Here is a 20,500-nt window from a genome sequence, read left to right as displayed (position 1 = left end):
TATGGAACATACAATGAAAGTAGGCAGAATCAAAGTACAAATACCTTCAAATTGATTTTTATTTTCTAATGTTCAATATTTCATGTGTAATTTCCATGAAATCTTCACCATCTGAGGACAAAACGTTGTACATCATTACAGTATTTAGGTAAATGTAGTTACATTCCACCACAGCTTGTTCAACATGAGGCAGCTCCACTGATCAAACTATCAGGATCCATCAGCTACGGTATTAAATCATTAATTAACAATCTACAGCCAGTGAGATGAAACATTGAAACACCTCTCACATGGTATAACACTCGTAGAATAACTATTCTTCACTATGACTACTTTTACTCTCGAGGTCAGTGAGACACATCTGCAGCCTTGATGAACAGAATATACGTAAAGCTTTAGACCTCAGTGTGAATCTGGTATTCTTACATCATCACCTCCCAACGCTTTATTGTTAGAATACAAACATGAGATCAAAAAAGGGCATTTTGTTGCTCACTTCCCTTTGAGCCCTGATCCTCACTGTTCATTCACTTTTCCTTACTATTGCTGAGGCTGATTCTTTCACAGTACCATGTAGCACACCATCTACAATTTGTGTTTGTGTGCCACCTCTAAAACCCAAAACAATTTCATCAAGTTGATGCGATTACAAGAAATAAAAAATATAAAATAAATGAAAAGTAGACAAAAAAGAAAAGTTGTCTATTGTACTGATGACAAAATGACTGACTCACCAATACAGAGAGGCTCTCAGCCTAAACATCACTGTTCACAATCTACTCAGATTACTGAAGTAAATACATTCTAAAAACAAAAGAAATCAAATTGGTCAAACATTTGCAGGAACAATGAACTCAAGAACTGAATTGTCTCCCGTGTATTTTGCAAATACAAGGCTACTTGTCTGTATGCAATCTTTTATGCCTTGCCAATTGATGGCAATCACAGTATGTCTTCCCGCAGGTCTTTCAGAGGTACGGCTCCTCCCGTGTGGGCTCTTGTCATGTGAACCAACATGGCACCTCTGTATCTGAACTCTTGTCCACATGTTTTGCAAGAATACGGCTTCTCACCTGTGTGTGTTCTCATGTGAACCAACATGGTACCTCTTTGTCTGAAATCTTTTCCACATGTTTTGCAAGAATACGGCTTCTCACCTGTGTGTGTTCTCATGTGAACCAACATGGTACCTCTTTGTCTGAAATCTTTTCCACATGTTTTGCAAGAATACGGATTCTCACCTGTGTGTGTTGCCATGTGAACCAACATGTCACTTCTTCGTATGAAATCATTTCCACATGTTTTGCAAGAATACGGCTTCTCACCTGTGTGTGTTCTCATGTGAACCAACATGTCACCTCTGTGTCTGAAATCTTTTCCACATGTTTTGCAAGAATACGGCTTCTCACCTGTGTGTGTTCTCATGTGAACCAACATGGCACCTCTTTGTCTGAAATCTTTTCCACATGTTTTGCAAGAATACGGCTTCTCACCTGTGTGTGTTCTCATGTGTTGTATCAGGTGACTACTTTGTCCAAAATCTTTTCCACATGTTTTGCAAGAATACGGCTTCTCACCTGTGTGTGTTCTCATGTGAACCAACATGGTACATCTTCGTCTGAAATCTTTTCCACATGTTTTGCAAGAATACGGATTCTCACCTGTGTGTGTTCTCATGTGAACCAACATGTCACTTCTTCGTATGAAATCATTTCCACATGTTTTGCAAGAATACGGCTTCTCACCTGTGTGTGTTCTCATGTGAACCAACATGGCACCTCTTTGTCCAAAATCTTTTCCACATGTTTTGCAAGAATACGGCTTCTCACCTGTGTGTGTTCTCATGTGAACCAACATGTCACCTCTTTGTCTGAAATCATTTCCACATGTTTTGCAAGAATACGGCTTCTCACCTGTGTGTGTTCTCATGTGAACCAACATGGCACCTCTTTGTCTGAAATCTTTGCCACATGTTTTGCAAGAATACGGCTTCTCATCTGTGTGTGTTCTCATGTGTTCTATCAAGTTACTACTACGTCCAAAATCTTTTCCACATGTTTTGCAAGAATACGGCTTCTCACCTGTGTGTGTTCTCATGTGAACCAACATGTCACTTCTTCGTATGAAATCATTTCCACATGTTTTGCAAGAATACAGCTTGTCACTTGTGTGGATTTTTTGATGAGCCTTCAATGAGGATATCTTACTGAATCTTTTCTCACAGAAGCTGCAACAATGTGACTTCTCATCTGAGTGGGTTCTCAGGTGTTTGTCGAAATGCGACCTGAACTTGAAAGCTTCCCCACACGTGTCACATTGGAAAAGTGCTTTACCTGTTTGAGGATCACTGCAAGTCTTTGACAAGTTGTTAATATCGTTACAGTGACTTCTGCTTTTCTGTTGTCTTTTCTTTGGTTCTGGCTCTGAATCGCTAGTTGATTCTGAGTCTTCATGCTCGCTTCCTTTCTGATCTTGGCTCTCAGCTACATGAGAGTTGTTGGAGAGGAGCTGGGGGTCTCTTGTTGGTTCTGGTTCAGTGTGGTTACTTTCCTCATTAGGAGTCAACATGAAGGTCTCAGTCTCCTGCTTCAGCTCAAGCTGCTCTCCCTCCTGACTGGTGCAGAGTTCCTCCTGTTCCTCTTTGATCTGTGGAGGATCTGGGTCCTCTTGGTCCAGACTTGAGTTCCTCTCCTGAATACAGAGCTGCTGGTCGGAGAGAACCTCCTCCTCCTTACAGACATGTTGCTGTGGGAGCTCTGGAGGGACAGAGAGCAACATCAATAGGATACGACTGTGATGTTGAAGGAAAAATGCAAACAGTGCATTCACATGAAACCAGGCATACAGCACACCAGATATCATGACAGTGGACGAGGACAGGACGGTAAAATTAGGTGAACCCGGAAGAGAATACCGGGATCAGTATTGGAATAAATAGAATTTGCAACCGAATGTTACGTAGCTCCCTCACACTGGAGATAGTTGCTTAAGTTTGCAATCGATTATTAAGATAAAGCACATGTTTTAGCTATATAACGCTACAGTCTGTGAATAATTAAATAAAACAATAGTCACTAAATAGTTAGACCAAATATATATTATTCCATTATGACAAAAAGAGAACTTTTTTTTTTAAACTTTGGACGACAAGTGTACAGTTTCCAGTATTTTCTGTCTGCCTCACCTGATGTTACCAACCTGTTCTCATCTAACAAGACCTGGGCCCCGTTCCTCGTTCGTGGCTAACTTAGTTAGCCGGACACTTTTCAGGATAAGATGACGTAGATCAGGCTTTTCGGTTCCACGAAGCAAGTTCGGCAAAATCACCATGGCAACACATCCATAAGCTTGAACCTGCTCCGGGGCAGGCTAAGTGAGGGTAGCTGGATAAGCTGGTCACTCCCCCGGAAGAAATGGCAGCTCCTGTCATATACGGTAGTCTAATGCGCTTGTGCATATACTGGGGGTTATACGGGAGTTCCAGAAATGCATGTAAAGTGAGACACACGGTGATCCATTAAAACCAGCTGAGCAAACTAAGAAGCCTCTATTGCATTAATGTACAGCTCCCTTCCTCAGAGATCCACTGATGAAGGAGCGATATTAGTTAGATTAGTGTTTTATAGGGAGAGAGTTCTTCCACATCGCCAAGATCCGTTATCACATCATGATGACTTCCTATACGAGCGCTATCCATTCTGCCGACAAGGAATCATTTATTTACAGACCTTCTGGAGCCATACATTGAACACCACACGCTGCAGCCGAGCACTGACTGTCTCACACACTGGATGCAGCCTTGAGCTGTTCTGCGAGTGGTACATTTTTGTACAATGTCGGCGATGCGGAGAACATCGGGAAAGCCGCTGCATGCCGTGCTGTTCGTAAAGGTTATTTAGCGCTTAATAAACTTATGGATGTGTTCAATACATTACCATGGCACATATTGACTCACCATTCTGAATAATGCGTTTGTGCTTATAGTGTTTACTTGCTCCCATGTCCTCTTGATGGCTGCGTTGCATACATGGGGTTAAAAGCACTCATAATTATATGACAGTGTTATTAGTACACCAGCATATCATTGTTGTAGAAAATGATTAAGGTGGACTCATGATAAGAATAGAGAGAATCACACTATTTCTTTTCACTGCTTCAATTGATTGAATTTCTGATCATGAATAATACACACACACTGATCCGCCCATACAGAGATTCACACACACAGATTCAAACTCCTAGTTCTATATGGTAATCTACACAGACATGTATATACACATATATATAGTAGGCTACATGATACATACGCGCATACAGTACATATATCCTCATATTAATGAGTATCAATTAGATACTCTTTGGGCTTGTTTTATCTACTTATTCTGAAAGAGTTGAGATAATTATTTCCGCTATATCTCATTGGATGATAAGAATCATCCAATGAGCCATTAAGCCTACTGCCAGCAGTCACATTTAAAGACATATAATCTGATTGATTGGGGTGATGAGGCATTACAATTAGCCGATACATTTCCCAACACTTACGCATTTAAGTTGTCTGTGATATTTTGCCGTGCTTCTTGTCTCGCCCTCGCAGCGGTGGCAGTGTTAGATTTAGCCGTGATTATGGTCTTGAATTCCTCATATGCGTTCATGATCATCTCCTGCTCGTCAGCAGAGTAAAAAGAGGCTCTTTCTTTAAGTTTATTTAACATTGTACTGTTAGAAAATCATGGTTTCGGTGATCGACGCTTCCCCCTTTTGACGTAGGACGGGCACGCGCAATTATCCTGATCGTCTGGGTCGAATTAACGAGACTGTTTGAGAGGATCAGCCTTGGAGAAACCGACATAATCATCTCGTTAATTTAGGCTGCTAATAGGACATTTGATCGACCGGTTGCTGAACCACGTACGAGGAATGGAGCCCTGGTTTGCTGTCTACCATCTGCCTGAATCCACGTGAATGCAGCATTGATTAATACCAGCACACATTTAAACAATTTTAATTAAGTGGCATTTCTCTGTTTAGTGGTATTACAATGATGACGTTGTACTCACCTATCCTGTGTAACTTTATTACAGGTTTCCAAGCGATATCCAACAGTCTGCGCTGACGGTCCATCTCTTCCTCGTACTCAAAGATAGTTTTTTCAAAAACTCTGAATATTTCTTCAGCAGCAGCAGATAGTCGCTCGTTGACAAACTCTCTCAAATACTCAACTGAAGACATTGTTGTGTAAAAACAAATGAAATATGCATCTGCGCGAATACAACACTGTCGGCTATCCCTGCACGTGCATACAGGTAAGGCGTGTGTTGTTTACTTCCGCTGAGTTCGGTTAGAACGGAGTTCTCCTTCTTCTCTCGGTTTGAATGGCAGATATCAAACTGATAGCACGTGCATACCGCCGCCTACTGCACTGGAGTTTGAAACGCCATATTTGTTGAAATGCTGATTCAGCGTTTTTTGGCAGGCACCTCCTTCCACATTTCTTAAGCTACAGAAACCGTTCAACTATCAAAATGTTCAGCTCTTTAAGGACATGCCGGCTACGACGTTTTATGTTTTTAACCTTTAAGCTTTTTGAAAAAATGTTTTGAATGGAGAACATTTTCAAATCCTCCAACTTTCAAATCCTTCTTCTTCCTCATACGTTCAGCTACAGACACCATTTCAACTTTAAAATGTTGAGAAAACCATGAGCTATTATTGTATGTTATAAGCTTTCTGATATCTTTTATACTTTTTGAACTGTCATATTTAAACTTTTATGATTTTTTTCAGTCCTTTTCTGACTTTATAATGTGTGTGTATTGCACAGCTCAGAGTGTGATGTCACTGCTAGAGTGAAGAGCAGCTTGAGATTCTTGTGAAAAAAGATATTTGTCTTTTGCCACTGACTCCACAATTTTCACTCTTCATGCATTATTTTTCAGTAAAAAGTTAGCTAATCGTGTGCTGGTCTAGAAGAATGAGAGTGGAATCCAACAGATTTACACATTTGGAACAACAGCTTTTAATTGAGAGGAAAACCAACTATCTGCTCCATAGAGACCAATGCTAAATCTTACTTCAAGAACATCTTCCACAGAACACGGTACCCCGTTTCTAGATCGCCAGTGAAGCCAGATTTTTTACACTACAGACACAATTTTCACATGATCAGTTCTTCAAGTCATCCTTCCTCTCCAGCTTTAATATCGGAGCAATAGGAGCTACGCTTATGGGGGTTTTGAGGATTTGTTTGACAGGTGTTGTAATGTTTCTGTATTGTAATTATGACCCAGACGAACAACGACTTGATGCACTGCAACAGGCTTTTATTCCGAGCTTCGTATACACGCTGTTCATGCGGTCTTGCTGACTGACCGTGTATATCTTGTTCCGCCCACAAGGTGGCGTGGTTCTACTGTGAATATCACAGGTATTTCACAGCTTTATCTCCACGTTAAGGCTGCAGGCACACAGGTGTTTTTGATTGAGCTAATTAGTGAAGTTGATAAACAGACACACATGACTTGGAGATATTCAGGGCAAGATCGTTAGACCTGTCTGTCTGTCTGTCTCCCTCCCTCTCTCTCTTACTCTGTCTCTCGCTCTCCTCTATCTTTATGTCTGTGTCTCTTTCACTCTGTGTCTCTCTCTCATACAGTCATTCAGGTCTTAGAGATTTTTAGAGGACTTTTCCCCTCCCCCGTTTCAAAATAAAAGCCCCACAGATTTTGTAAAAATCTTAATCAGCAAATAACTATAACTGTCAAATAAATGTAGTGGACTAAAAAGTACAATATGTGCTTGTAAAGTATATGTAACATACAATGAAAGTAGGCAGAATCAAAGTACAAACACCTTCAAATTGATTTTTATTTTTTAATGTTCAATATTTCATGTGTATTTCCATGAAATCTTCACCATCTGAGGACAAAACGTTGTACATCAATACAGTATTTAGGTAAATGTAGTTACATTCCACCACAGCTTGTTCAACATGAGGCAGGCTCCACTGATCGAACTATCAGGATCCATCAGCTACGGTATTAAATCATTAATTAACAATCTACAGCCAGTGAGATGAAACATTGAAACACCTCTCACATGGTATAACACTCGTAGAATAACTATTCTTCACTATGACTACTTTTACTCTCGAGGTCAGTGAGACACATCTGCAGCCTTGATGAACAGAATATACGTAAAGCTTTAGACCTCAGTGTGAATCTGGTATTCTTACATCATCACCTCCCAACGCTTTATTGTTAGAATACAAACATGAGATCAAAAAAGGGCATTTTGTTGCTCACTTCCCTTTGAGCCCTGATCCTCACTGTTCATTCACTTTTCCTTACTATTGCTGAGGCTGATTCTTTCACAGCACCATGTAGCACACCATCTACAATTTGTGTTTGTGTGCCACCTCTAAAACCCAAAACAATTTCATCAAGTTGATGCGATTACAAGAAATAAAAAATATAAAATAAATGAAACGTAGACAAAAAAAGAAAAGTTGTCTATTGTACTGATGACAAAATGACTGACTCACCAATACAGAGAGGCTCTCAGCCTAAACATCACTGTTCACAATCTACTCAGATTACTGAAGTAAATACATTCTAAAAACAAAAGAAATCAAATTGGTCAAACATTTGCAGGAACAATGAACTCAAGAACTGAATTGTCTCCCATGTATTTTGCAAATACAAGGCTACTTGTCTGTATGCAATCTTTTATGCCTTGCCAATTGATGGCAATCACAGTATGTCTTCCCGCAGGTCTTTCAGAGGTACGGCTCCTCCCGTGTGGGCTCTTGTCATGTGAACCAACATGGCACCTCTGTGTCTGAACTCTTGTCCACATGTTTTGCAAGAATACGGCTTCTCACCTGTGTGTGTTCTCATGTGGACCATCAAGTAACTACTACGTCCAAAATCTTTTCCACATGTTTTGCAAGAATACAGCTTGTCACTTGTGTGGATTTCCATATAAGTCTTCAATGAGGATATCTTACTGAATCTTTTCTCACAGAAGCTGCAACAATGCGACTTCTCATCTGAGTGGGTTCTCAGGTGTTTGTCGAAATGCGACCTGAACTTGAAAGCTTCTCCACACGTGTCACATTGGAAAAGTGCTTTACCTGTTTGAGGATCACTGCAAGTCTTTGACAAGTTGTTAATACTACTAAACCACGCAGTGCAGATACCAAAAAAACCCACATTTAATAGAGGTTGGGGTCTTGATATTCAGGCAGTTCTCATCCGACATTTGTAGCTATAAATACAAAAAGAATGCGCAGCAAATCATAGACAGGGAGTCTCTACATCAGTCCTCTTCTTTAACCTAACTAAGTATTATGTATGTAACAAGCGGAAATTGACACTTGTTGCTTGCTTTTGTAGGAAAACACAAAAAATTACCAATAACTTTTTTTAAGATATCATACGATTCGTTGTATAAAGATACGGTGCAATATTATATTATCTGCTTATGGGAATGTCCTCCTGTCATTTAGTCACATGTTTAAACTCATGACTTCACAATCACCACAAAATAAAGATGGAAAAAAAAAATAATGGCTGGAAATCGTTGAGCAAAGTTCATAACAGTTGTCGACATGGACAGTGTCGCTAAAAGACTAATGCTTATATTTATTAAATCCAAGAGTCTAAGACTCTAGTGTGACTGATATTATGTGTTTGGATGTTCGGTTTTAAATCAAACATTCCTGATCTCTAACCAGAAACAGAAAAACACACAAAAGCACAACACACGCACACACACACACACACACACTCCCTGTGGCCCAAAAGCCTCTTTATGTTTTTATGGCTTTGCTCTGTGAGAGAGTCCGTGAGGGTGAGCTGTTACTACTCTCCTGTGCAGTGTGCATGTGCATGTGTGTGTGTCTGTACCAGGTCAGCAGAGAGAGAGGGGAGGGGCTCATCATGTCACATCCTGCCTCTGGAAGCAATTAGCTTTCACATGCATATGCTGCACAGACTCCATCACTAACACACACTCTCTCTAACATGTTTTGCCAGCTCTCTCTCTCTCTCTCTCTCTCTCTCTCTCTCTCTCTCTCTCTCTCTCTCTCTCTCTCTCTCTCTCTCTCTCTCTCTCTCACACACTCACACACTCACACACACACACACACACACACACACACACACACACAGGTGAAACTGAAACTGAAAGAACGTGTTCTCTCTAATGGAGTTGGCAAATATTAACGTATTCTCTGTCTCCTTTCTCCTTCTTTTTTTTCTCTACAAACAATTTCGGCTTACACTTCCAGTTCACAAATAAGCATAGCAGCAGCAACTTAGGGGAGCTCACCAATGTGTCTACACCAGTGGTTCACACAGTGGGTGCTGCTCGAGGGATGGTTCCCCCCACGGGTCCTTTGATGTGTTTTTTAATAACAATGCACCACATTTTAAATGTCAGACACATTAACTTCATTTATTGGTACGATTTCAACGTATGAAAACAGAAGAAAAACTAATTTATATATAAAAAGCACTGTAGTAAACACTAGGCTATTAATATCCAGTTATGCCACAGCAATCCATGACGACTCACGGGAAGAACGCATGGACAACTTGTCGCGGTAGCACAGCACGCTTTCCAGTGTGGGAGTTTTTCAGGAGCTCAGCAGTCCGAAAAAAAATGAGGTCCAGAGCAAGCAATAAAGATCAAGCTTCTGCGCGGTGAACAGAGCTCAAAGAAATGCTGACACATCTCAGACCTCAACATAGTCTGAGTCCACTGAATCTGAGCCCAGCAACAACACTGAAATCAGTGTGAACGAGGCTTAATGGACAGGTTCTGGCTGCTTGCGGAAGATAGATGTGTATCATTGTACGATAGCACTGTATTGCACATTTCCAACATCATGTGTGATTTGGTTATTTCATCCCTGGTGTACATGAAACACAAAACAAACCATTTGAAGTTAAGTATTTAATTGATAAAATATAATATAATACAATACGATACAATATGATACAATATATAATATAATATAATTTCTGTGTACATATTTGCATGTAATATTGTGGCTCAGGGTGCCAAAAACATGTAATTTAAAGGGGTACCGTCTGAAAAGGTTTGGGACACTGGTCTACATTAAAGTCAGGATTTAACTTTTTTTGAGAAGATGACATCAGGTAGAACATGTGTACCATGTGGTACTTCCAGGAACAGACTGGTATTCTGTGATATGACGTGACGGCCACACAGGCTGTAAAACACAATGGGATCATTTTGATGGTCATGCTTAATGTCTGGAAATGTACACAGAAACTGAAGGGACAACTCTGAAATGAATTTTATCAACTTTCAATTTAATTTGAAAAACTCTCTCTCTTACATTAATCATCTCTGTTTCATGACGCCCTATAGTTGAAGCTAAAGTGTAGCTTTCATCTGCCTCCCTGCTCCATCAGAGGGAAGAGCAGCTGTTCCTAATACTTTGCACAGTCAGTGTCGTTTTTTTTTCTCCTTCTAAAATCTACTACGCAAGATCATTCAGCGGTGGCTCGGTCCAAAGTCATCATTTACCTTCTTCGGATCACAGAGCAGATGTTTTTAAGCAAATATTTTTTATAGTGGGAATAAAATATTCTTCACATATGAGTGCTGGAGGAGATGAGCCCAAGACTCTTATGTTCCACAGGTCACATGTTGCCCTCCGTAGTAAAATCACATTTATGGTCAGCACATACTCAACACATATGAACGCTGTAGTGTGCACGGGCTGAGTAGTGCCTTATTTTGTGCTGAGTCATGGAGAAATACTGCAGCAAAACTTTGATTCAGACAGCTGAGAACCCCAACATTAAATAAATAAAAAGCAAGACATGGCACTTGAGTCACTGTTAGGGTGGTATTCATCATCAGTTTAATATTACACCGACAATGACGTTATACATACTAGGTGATTTTTTTCATTCATAATTTTTCTACGTACATTAATTAAGTTATCTTTTTATCTAACCTAAATTTCACTTGAATCTTTTGTTATCCCCTGTTAAGGGACCTTGTGGTCGTTAGAATAAAGACGGATCTCCCAAAAACCAAAAGCTGAAGTAGTGTGACATTGTGAAAGTGCCATGAAACCTCTTCAGGTAGAAAGTTGGTGGATGATTTGACGCTTAAGACTGCTGTCAGTTCCCATTTCATACAAAGAGTTAATGTCGGTTTCTTCTAACCATGTCCACAGTTTTTCCTTTACATAAACCGAGTGATTTTAATTAACCAAGAAGTTTTTGGCAGCACTGACAAACGAAGCAGCCGGTGTGCCGGAGCAGGAAATGCTCGTACAGTATGGATTGTTTTGGATGGCAATGACAAATGACCTACCTTGTCATTTGGACATGTTGTTTTTAACATTCCTGGTACTAATAGTCAACCCTGTGAGCAGTTTGCTTTACACATTCAGCTTCAGCAGCACGCGTTACAACCAGTCGTTTCAGCTCATAACTTCATATCTCTTGGGATAGGTTGGACCATTGCTCTTTTGATGACTAAGGCTCATGACACACGAAGACACCAGATGTTCAGTAATTGAGTTGGCACTCTAAGGTTGCAGAAACAACCATCCTCTATACTGTCCCTCACTCTAGTACGTTACACCCTCTGCAGTTATTAAACTGTAACCTTACTGTAGACCCTAAACGGTGCCTTGAAAAATGTGTTAGATTATTTGAATGGCCATCTTAGTCTTTGAAGAAGAGTCAGACAGTCCTTGAAAAACTCTGTCCATTGAAGATAAGCCTGGAACAGCTCTTGATCATTACAGGGAAAAAAATGACAGCAAGAAATTTCTGACTTAACTGAACCAGATCACTTTGTCGGAACACAGATGAAGAGGCCCTGTAGCAGGCAGTTGGCAAACGGGGTGCGACGGTGACAAAGGTGGCCGTCATTCAGGTGCTGCAGTTCATGGCAGCTGCCCATCTCGTGGTGCCGCTGGGGCTGCTGCACATGCAGCGCCTGCATAGATGGTTTGCCAGCCTCCGCTTGGATGCCAAGAAGAACAAACTGCAAGTGGTTACCATTCCCCCTGGGTAGAAAATGATCTACACTACTGGAGGTTCCCACAGCACCCGTTGAAGGGAATGACACAGGAACGAGTGACATGAGACGTCACAGTGCTCACAGATGCATCGCGGACGGGAAGAGCAATTGGAAGCATGTGGCCTCCGGTAGAAGGGACCTCTGTTTGAGTGGCGGAATATGTGTGGACGTGGCATGGTCTACACCCCGTCCATTCATACTTCTACGTCATGGACATGTTGGGCTGTGCTTGCTGGAACAACACAGGACTGGTGAACAGGGTGGGGTGTGTGTTGGTTGCGTTGCACCTGTAATCCTCTTCCATCTAATCTGATCTGAAAGGATATGAAGGGTTCCTTGTTCCCTTTATAGCTGGTTCTATACTGCACATTGCTTATTGCTTGGTTCTGACGAGGTCAACAAAGCTCTTCTGCTCGTTGATTTTCTCTACTATACCATTCTGTAGGTTCCTCACCAGCATCGCCTGTCTGTCCACGTGATTCCAGAGTTGAAGAACTCAGACAACTACTGTCGGAACCCAGGGGGAATCAGCGACAAGCCCTGGTGTTACACCTCAAATCCCAACATCCGCTGGGAGTACTGCGCTGTGCCCCAGTGTGGGGAGAAAAGCATAGAAGGTACTGTCTTTGTCCGTCCTCTGTTCTGTTCCAATTCTTGGCTTGGTCACCAGAAAACTCACCCATCAAAGAGAATGTATAGGATTCCATTTCACCAGTTAGCAGCTAACATGCAACTGTAGATTAGCTCACCAGCCCACCAACAAATTAATAAATGCAGATTGTTTTGTCATTTACAATCAAGACAAAGTTTCAAAAGCACATTCACAGCCCAGCACCTTCATTTTAACCGTCTGTTTTTTTAGTGATGAAGCCAGAGTCGCCAGGCCCTCGTCAGACCACTCGTCTTCCTCCCACAGCATCGTCTCCGGCTTACTCTATGTCCGTCATCGTCATCGTCCTGATTGCGTTTGCAGCTGCAGTCTTCCTTATCATCTGCATCCTCGCCTGCCACAGACGGAGGAAGCAGTGGAGAAACCGGAAGAGGTGAGATATAGACGAGATGCGCGGTTCTTTATTTATCCGTGTGTCCAACCTTTCTATCCCTCACTCCCTCTTTCCCTCCGCAGAGCGATGGAGACCCCGACTCTGACCGCTCTTCCATCGGAGCTCCTGTTGGATCGACTCCACCCCAACCCCATGTACCAGAGGGTTCCCCTGCTGCTGAACTCAAAGCTGCTGGCCCTCGAGTATCCCCGGAATAATATCCAATATGTTAGGGATATTGGAGAAGGAGCCTTTGGACGGGTTTTCCAAGCAAGGTGAGAAGGGGAGGAAAGGGGAAGTAGATGTACACAATAGCTATCTGTCCAAAAGGGCAATAAAAGAAGGAAAGAAGGAATGGAGTTAGAAATTGATAAGGAGAGAGAGGGAGAGGTTGAAGAGCCTTCCACCTAAAATGTGAGAGACTGTACAAAGAGGGACTATTTCTGGCAATATTACATTACTTAGACTAGTATTTAACATTGCCGTGTCAATATCATAATTGCCGTCAGGGGCTAACAGGTATGAGGATATTACTCAGGCAGAAAAAGAGAACAGGATTTGGAGAGAGAGGGGGGGAGTGTGTGGCCTAACAAGGCCACTGGTCATTCTGAGAGCTGCTGCGTCATTCACAAACTCACAAGGGGAGCTGTTACAGGTGTCCCTTTCAATCCACACCGTTCACAGCAAGACACGGAAGTCTTAAACTGATCCCTATGATCCGACCAAATTCAACCTGGGTCATACAGTAGTTGCATTTCTGAAATGTCATAAATCTATCAGGCTTGAGGTTGAACCACTGTTAAACAGCATTGACACTTCCATGACATCTCACGAAAGGTTATTTTTTTATTCTTCGTGCATACTTTATGCTATAGACTGCATTTGAGAACTATGAGCTTCTCTCCATGATGTTGCACAATGCCATTAGGTGGAGAACGACAGAGATATCGCGGTAGTACAGTTAGCACAGTAGTCTAGCAGTTGATGGCATTTTCACAGTAGCACCTGCATGTAGCTATGCAGATCTGGGAGACGTCCTTCAGGCTATCTGGTAATCTCTTAATAAAACTGGAATGGTGCCGTATATAGACACCCCTGAGAACTTAACACACTCTCTCATACACACATATTTGGATACATGTGAGGGCATTGGTGCAATGTATTCCCGACTGAACACCTGTGACTTTAATTTCTACTGCTAGATACCCAACCTTAACCTACAAACCTAGCACTAATTCTAAAACTTCCAAAGTCTTGGCCCTTTAACACCTCCTGTAGGAAGTGTTGACTGATCAAAACGTCCTCACATTTCACCCACATCCTCACCCTGAGGTTCTCAAACTCAAACTTTGTCTATAAAGACAAGAAGACAGAACCACAAAAACACACAAACACACTCGCATGCATGACCAGAAACGTGTAACAAATGTGCACATACAGGCTATATCCTGTGCGACCATGCACTCAAGAGTACAGATAAACAATCGTATAAACGCACAGGCAGCACATGCATTACGTTGTGTATGTTCATGAACACAGACACACATGCGCACGCACACACACACACACAACATACATGCAGAGACATAAATAGACCCGAGGAGTAAATATCTTCCCAGACAGATGGGCTTCAATCTGTAGTTTCCCAATGGATGTGTGAGTGTATGTGTGACAGTGACTGAGTGTTTCCATATGTGTGTGTGTGTGTGTGTGTGTGAATGTATAAGTAACTGACATTTACAATGCACAGCTCTAATACAGTTGCTGCTTTTTAGCAGACTTAAAAGACACATGCTTACAGAAATCTGGTGAAAGCATTTGTAACAAAATCGACGACACTAGAACTCTGCACTCACATGCAGATGGCTACTGAAGAAGCAATCTCTTGCTCGCAAACAGTTCCAATCAATACATCATCTCCTATTCTGTACTAGGTGAACTAGCTTAGCGTTTGCATGCGTCCATTATCTGCGCTTGAATGTTTTTGTTTTGTTGCAGAGCACCGGGCCTGCTGCCGGTGGAGTCTTTCACGATGGTGGCTGTGAAGATGCTGAAGGAGGAAGCCTCAGCTGACATGCAGAACGACTTCCAGCGGGAGGCGGCGCTAATGGCTCAGTTTGACCACCCGAACATCGTACGACTCCTAGGTCAGTGTCTATGTACTGCATGTTTGCGTGTGGAAGTACGAAACCAGCAAAAGAAAGAGGCTGCACATCTGGATTTCTCATTGTAGAGTTGCTGGTTTGCCCGTGAGGTATAGGGAAAGTGCAAATATAAAACAAAAGCCAGAGCCAAATGGTTTCAGAACCAGTTTTATACATGTCCAGTCAACATGCTCAAGTGGATTATTGCACCATTCAGTAATCAAGCCATCACCTGTGTCACCTGTATGGACTGCACACTTCATGCACACACTGACTGGGATTGGCTCCTTCCCTGCACATCATTCTCAATCAAAACAGCCCAGGAAATAGACTATGAATCAGTCGGTGAAACCCACCAGAGATACGGATAGGACTGTTTGCCAGGAAGTGCTGCTTGACAAGCTAATGTGCATTTGTTGGCCTGAGTAAAACAAAAGTCCTCTGTTAAAGTTTATCTCCACTAATGCAGCCTATATCTAATCCAATACGAACTGCTCGCATCCAGACAAACTCCCCGGAAGACATTTAGAGATTTAACCTACTCCATTTGGCGCTGTCAGTGAGTAAACGGGGCAGTTGGCCAATGAGTGAAGTTTGTTTACTTTGGTCCATTTTACGGCTCCAGTGGTCGAGAAATATTTGAAGTCAACACTGCCGAAAAAACCCCCAGGAATTGATCAAACGACAGTATGATGCATTTTCTGCTTTGGAGTGACATTGATTTCCGACGACTCATCCTGAGAGTGACGCCGAAGTCTCCGGTGCACATGAAACCGGAGTTAATCGAATTATTTAGTTAACCTCTGATTACCCCCCAGGACTAATAATACAGCGCAAATCGTGTGTAAAAATATAAAGGCAGAATTAGAGATGCTGCGTGTCATAATTTTGTCGCATGTGCGTTCTGCAGGACGGGGGGAGCCCTCTGTGTTCTGTATATTTAGCGATGGAGTGAAACATTTTGAGCATGCAGCTACTGACCTTCAGCTGAGGCTGCTGCTGTTTGTGGACACACACACACACACACACACACAAACACACACACACACACACACACACACACACACACACACACACACACACAGGAGAGGGAGCAGTTCGCTCTCTGGGGAACTGTCCCACTCTGTGACCCGCGGGACATGAACCCACTGAGCATGACCTCCTCTCGCTAAAGTTTCCATGTGAGCATGTTGTTGTTGCAGCTCTTGTGCTCACTTGGACGTAGCAGGAAAAAAACATCCAAATACCAAGTATGTATGTGTTGATGCTTGTTTGACCTCTACAGAACTACAATATCCAAGGTTGGGAAAGGTGTTTGACTGAATCATATTCTGCATCAGCTTGTTCCGATGTGTGTGTTGAAGCTTCTTGATGTTTACACAAAGATTGCATGTTTTTTAATGATTGCACAGGTCCATTCCTACATCATTTTATACACCTCTCCCTAAATACCAGCCTGACATATCTGGTATTTCTGTGGAACTTTCTTTTTTGCTCTATGTGGGTTTGAACAAAGTTTGAGAGACTTTGAGATGACTGAGCTACTGGCGGGTCAGTGAGGTTTCAAATTCATGTTCCACACTGAAACAGAAGTCTGTCAAGTGCACTAAATCTATATTATGATTGTGGCCAAGTGCATTTCAAGTCTCCCACCACATAAAGTGGCCTAATCATGGGCTGCGTCGGAAAGAACACAGACGGGATCTGCAAGGCCTCAAACTAAAAGTTGGCTAAGGAAAGAAAAGCTGAAACTACAGTCTGGTTCCTGGGGGGTATTTATTTTCTTGTTGGCAGTGATTTGTGATTTTCCCCACAGAGCCATAAAGCACTTATAATCTGAAGTTAGTGTCGTGAATGCAGAGTCACCACGAATGGCACATCTGCAACTTCTGCAGGGCTGCCGGGGCTCTGCACAGTCTTGACAGTGTGCGTGCTCTAATTCCTCTAAACGGTGCACATTGAAAAACAGAAAACAAGCATTTACAGGAATGCATGAATAAACAAGCAGACGACCTCTCTTCCATAGAGGCAAAGTAAATAAGTAGTAAAGAATGAATTCGGCGAGCGCAAACCTCTGCCCGTGCTGGAATACTCTCCAATGTGCTTCCACCACCATTACTTTAAGGATCTGTCACTTCAAGTCATAGTCACGGCTAAGGAGAGTTTGTATGTCCACCATATTTGATGGAAATAAATCTGCTCATTTATCAGTCGAAGGAATGATGTATGAAAACACTTTCTCTCCCACACTAGGAATGCAAACAAGTCCGGTTGTGGAAGCTGTCAATGCCAATTGCATAATGCTGAATACGGAAACCCCCCAAAAAAGTTTTTTGTATCTGAAACTACATCTGAGAGAAGAAGAAGAAGAAGAAGAAGAGCAGCCACAATCTGCACCACCTCAAATTTTAGATCTCGCCTTTAACACAAGGCTATTGTAGAAACACGCTGTGTTTACATGACTGTTCTAGTAACGTAAGAGTGTACATCCTCTATGCGCAAGTTTATTTGTGGGCGCGTGCACGTTGCAGTCGTCCGTGTTTATGTCTCGGCTGAATATTTATTTACCTTTTACAGTGAATGAGCTCATTGTGTGGCGCTGTAGAAGGAAAAAAACGCACTTCAGATGATGGAAATAAAATCTCCTGTATGCTTTTTTTCTCCCCCCCCCAGGCGTGTGTGCGGTGGGCAAACCCATGTGCCTGATGTTCGAGTACATGGCCCACGGCGACCTCAACGAGTTCCTGCGTCGCCGATCGCCCTCCCAGTCGGTGCGCACGCTCAGCCGCGCCAGCTTGTCTGGCCGCAGCTTCTCTTCCGAGCTGGAGGCGGGGCTTCTCTCCTGCGCCGAGCAGCTGTCCATCTCCAAGCAGATCGCGGCGGGAATGGCCTACCTGTCGGAGCGCAAGTTCGTGCACCGCGACCTCGCCACCCGGAACTGCCTGGTCGGGGAGGACATGGTGGTGAAGATCGCAGACTTCGGCCTCTCAAGGAACATCTACTCAGCCGACTACTACAAAGCCAACGAGAATGACGCAATCCCCATCCGCTGGATGCCCCCGGAGTCCATATTCTACAACCGCTACACCACCGAATCGGACGTGTGGGCCTACGGCGTGGTGCTGTGGGAGATCTTCTCAAACGGGATGCAGCCGTACTACGGCATGGGCCACGAGGAGGTCATCTACTACGTGAGGGACGGTCACATCCTCGGCTGCCCCGAGAACTGCCCTCTGGAGCTGTATAACCTGATGAGGCTTTGTTGGAGCACACACTCATCAGATAGGCCCAGCTTCAGCAGCATACATCGGATACTGGAGCGGATTCACCAAAGCACGCTAAGCTGCAGCACTGACGCTGAGGCTGACTGCTAACCTGGGAGAAACAAACATTCGCCCATTGACTTATGAAGTGATTTGGTGTCTGAAAACATATTCTAAATGAACCCTGGGACTTGAGCATGAGCATTCGTCCAATGACTTCCAATGAATTACCCAATCAGTTCTCTTTGCCCAGCTTTTTGTTTTCAGGAGACCAAACTGGCACCTTTATCAAATGTTCTTGCATCATAAACACCTCTCATATTTGAGGCATTTGCATATAACTTTTGTTGGAATCTGACTATATGGCTTCGACATGTGCTGTGGAACAAAGAGAGTCAGGCCTTCCCTTTTGCAAGCAAAGGTTTCATCCCGATTGTAGTTTGAGCACCAAACCCCCAGCTCTGAAGAAATTCACATTAGGGTGTGAGTTTCCTCCCCCCAAAAACTATGTGTTCCTGAAGTTACCTGAAAGCAGCGCTGCAATTTAATTGGCCGAGGGCCAAGACAACCCAGGACCCCTGTGGTTCAGCCACCTTTCTACAAAACAACCAGCAACCCCCACCTCAATGCTTTTTCCCTTCGACCTCCGTCGAGCTAGGGAGCACACCAACGTTTTTTCCCTTTTTAACCAAAACCTAGGTTTAACAGTTTATATTCGCTGGCCGAATTCACCAAACTGTCTATTTTATCTTTGTTCGTATCCACGAAGCGAACCCTTCTATTCCTGCAGAAGTGAAGACGCAAGACTTCTTCAGAAAGAGAGAGAAAGAACTTCCACTCTCCACCAAGCGCCTTGCTCACTCCGGTCATAAGGACGCGAACGTCCCTGATCCAGACGAAGCGATTCTCTCCCACCGAGAGAACACCTCCCGCGGCCCGCAGCCGCGCTGCCTGAGCCCACTGAAGCTCAGAAGAACCCCTCAGAAGAACCCCCCTCAATCACCACGATTGCATCGTACCGTAAGGGAAAATAGATTCTGGGCAGAGTTAGAGAGAGTTTCATTTGTGTTTATTTTATCTTATTTGTGTGCTTAAAATACTGTTCATTTTTATAACGTGGTATATGCTTTATGATCACCGACACTGGCGATCCCTGAAATTGCTAGTGTTGTGTAGAAGTTACCGTGTATTCTATGCTACTGTGATTCGTGTCGAGACAGCCGCAGTGAGGTCGAAGTTGCTTCTCATCAGTTCAGGAGGTCAAAACCGCCGGCTGAGACAAAGAGTCGCAGTTCTTGCTCCCCTGGCTGAGAGAGCAATCTTCCGTACTCCCACGCGGCACGGAGGATCTTAATCTCTTGTTTTATTTCATTTTGTTTTGTTCCTTTCCCTTCTCTTTTACTAATCCACACACACATATAGCTTTGAGCTAATGTAGCTACGTGCTAAACGGCTACCGGCACGTATAGACGCCGGGTCTCCTGTTGGCTATCCACCATTTTGAGTCTCGCGCATGAGAGACGTCACACACACACTCACACACGCACTACATGTACACACACACTCCCCCCCCCCCCCCCCCTCTTGTCCATAGTCCGTTGATTTTAGATAGTGTGCTCATCAATGTATAGTTGTTGTTAGTTTAGATATTAGTTGACTAGGTCATTAGTATTAGAATGTAATAAACTCTGATATATTTTAAAGAGCAGCTGTCTGTGATTACTTTGTGCATGTGTATTGTGATGATAGCTGTATATGTGGTCTGTGCTCGAACTTAAACCTTCACTTTCACTCTGAATGTGTAATAGTACTCAGACTGTTGACATTGTGAGTGAACACTAATTATGAGACTTAGTTCATCGTTTGGTTATTGGTCCCTGTTCGCAGGGTGGTGCCCCGTTATTATTAATAATCATTAATAATTGTTACTGACATTAATAATTCTATTGATGTCAAGAATTTAGTTTCTTAG

The 20,500-nt window shown here is 42.9% G+C and overlaps 2 protein-coding genes across 3 annotated transcripts in view; one reads left to right on the top strand and one right to left on the bottom strand.

The window, feature by feature from the left end:
- Positions 1-20,500, top strand: part of musk (muscle, skeletal, receptor tyrosine kinase) — a 93,825-nt gene extending 73,325 nt beyond the window's left edge. For both annotated transcript variants that reach the window (XM_076079956.1, XM_076079955.1), the window contains exons 13-17: positions 12,524-12,695; positions 12,941-13,121; positions 13,205-13,396; positions 15,120-15,268; positions 17,939-20,500. In XM_076079956.1, coding sequence (XP_075936071.1) covers positions 12,524-12,695; positions 12,941-13,121; positions 13,205-13,396; positions 15,120-15,268; positions 17,939-18,639 — 1,395 coding nt within the window. In that variant the 3' untranslated portion in view covers positions 18,640-20,500. The remainder of the gene's footprint in view (positions 1-12,523; positions 12,696-12,940; positions 13,122-13,204; positions 13,397-15,119; positions 15,269-17,938) is intronic.
- LOC142935544 (uncharacterized) lies at positions 691-5,286 on the bottom strand. Its single transcript, XM_076079966.1, has 2 exons — positions 5,061-5,286; positions 691-2,756 (listed from the first exon to the last, which is right to left on the bottom strand). The coding sequence occupies exons 1-2, from the start codon at positions 5,230-5,232 to the stop codon at positions 943-945; spliced, it is 1,986 nt and encodes a 661-aa protein (XP_075936081.1). The 5' UTR covers positions 5,233-5,286; the 3' UTR covers positions 691-942.

Source organism: Anarhichas minor, unplaced genomic scaffold (genome assembly GCF_050575085.1).
Source record: "Anarhichas minor isolate MPS153535 unplaced genomic scaffold, ASM5057508v1 ptg000073l, whole genome shotgun sequence".
Taxonomy (NCBI): domain Eukaryota; kingdom Metazoa; phylum Chordata; class Actinopteri; order Perciformes; family Anarhichadidae; genus Anarhichas; species Anarhichas minor.
This window is presented reverse-complemented; position numbering and strand designations above follow the sequence as displayed.

What these genes read in the sequence shown, in the direction of transcription:
- LOC142935544 (XM_076079966.1), bottom strand. Translation starts at nt 5,232, where the DNA reads ATGTCTTCAGTTGAGTATTTGAGAGAGTTTGTCAACGAGCGACTATCT. An exon ending in AATAAAGTTACACAGGATAG is followed by an intron (nt 2,757 to 5,060) that starts GTGAGTACAACG and finishes CTGTCCCTCCAG; the next exon opens with AGCTCCCACAGCAACATGTC.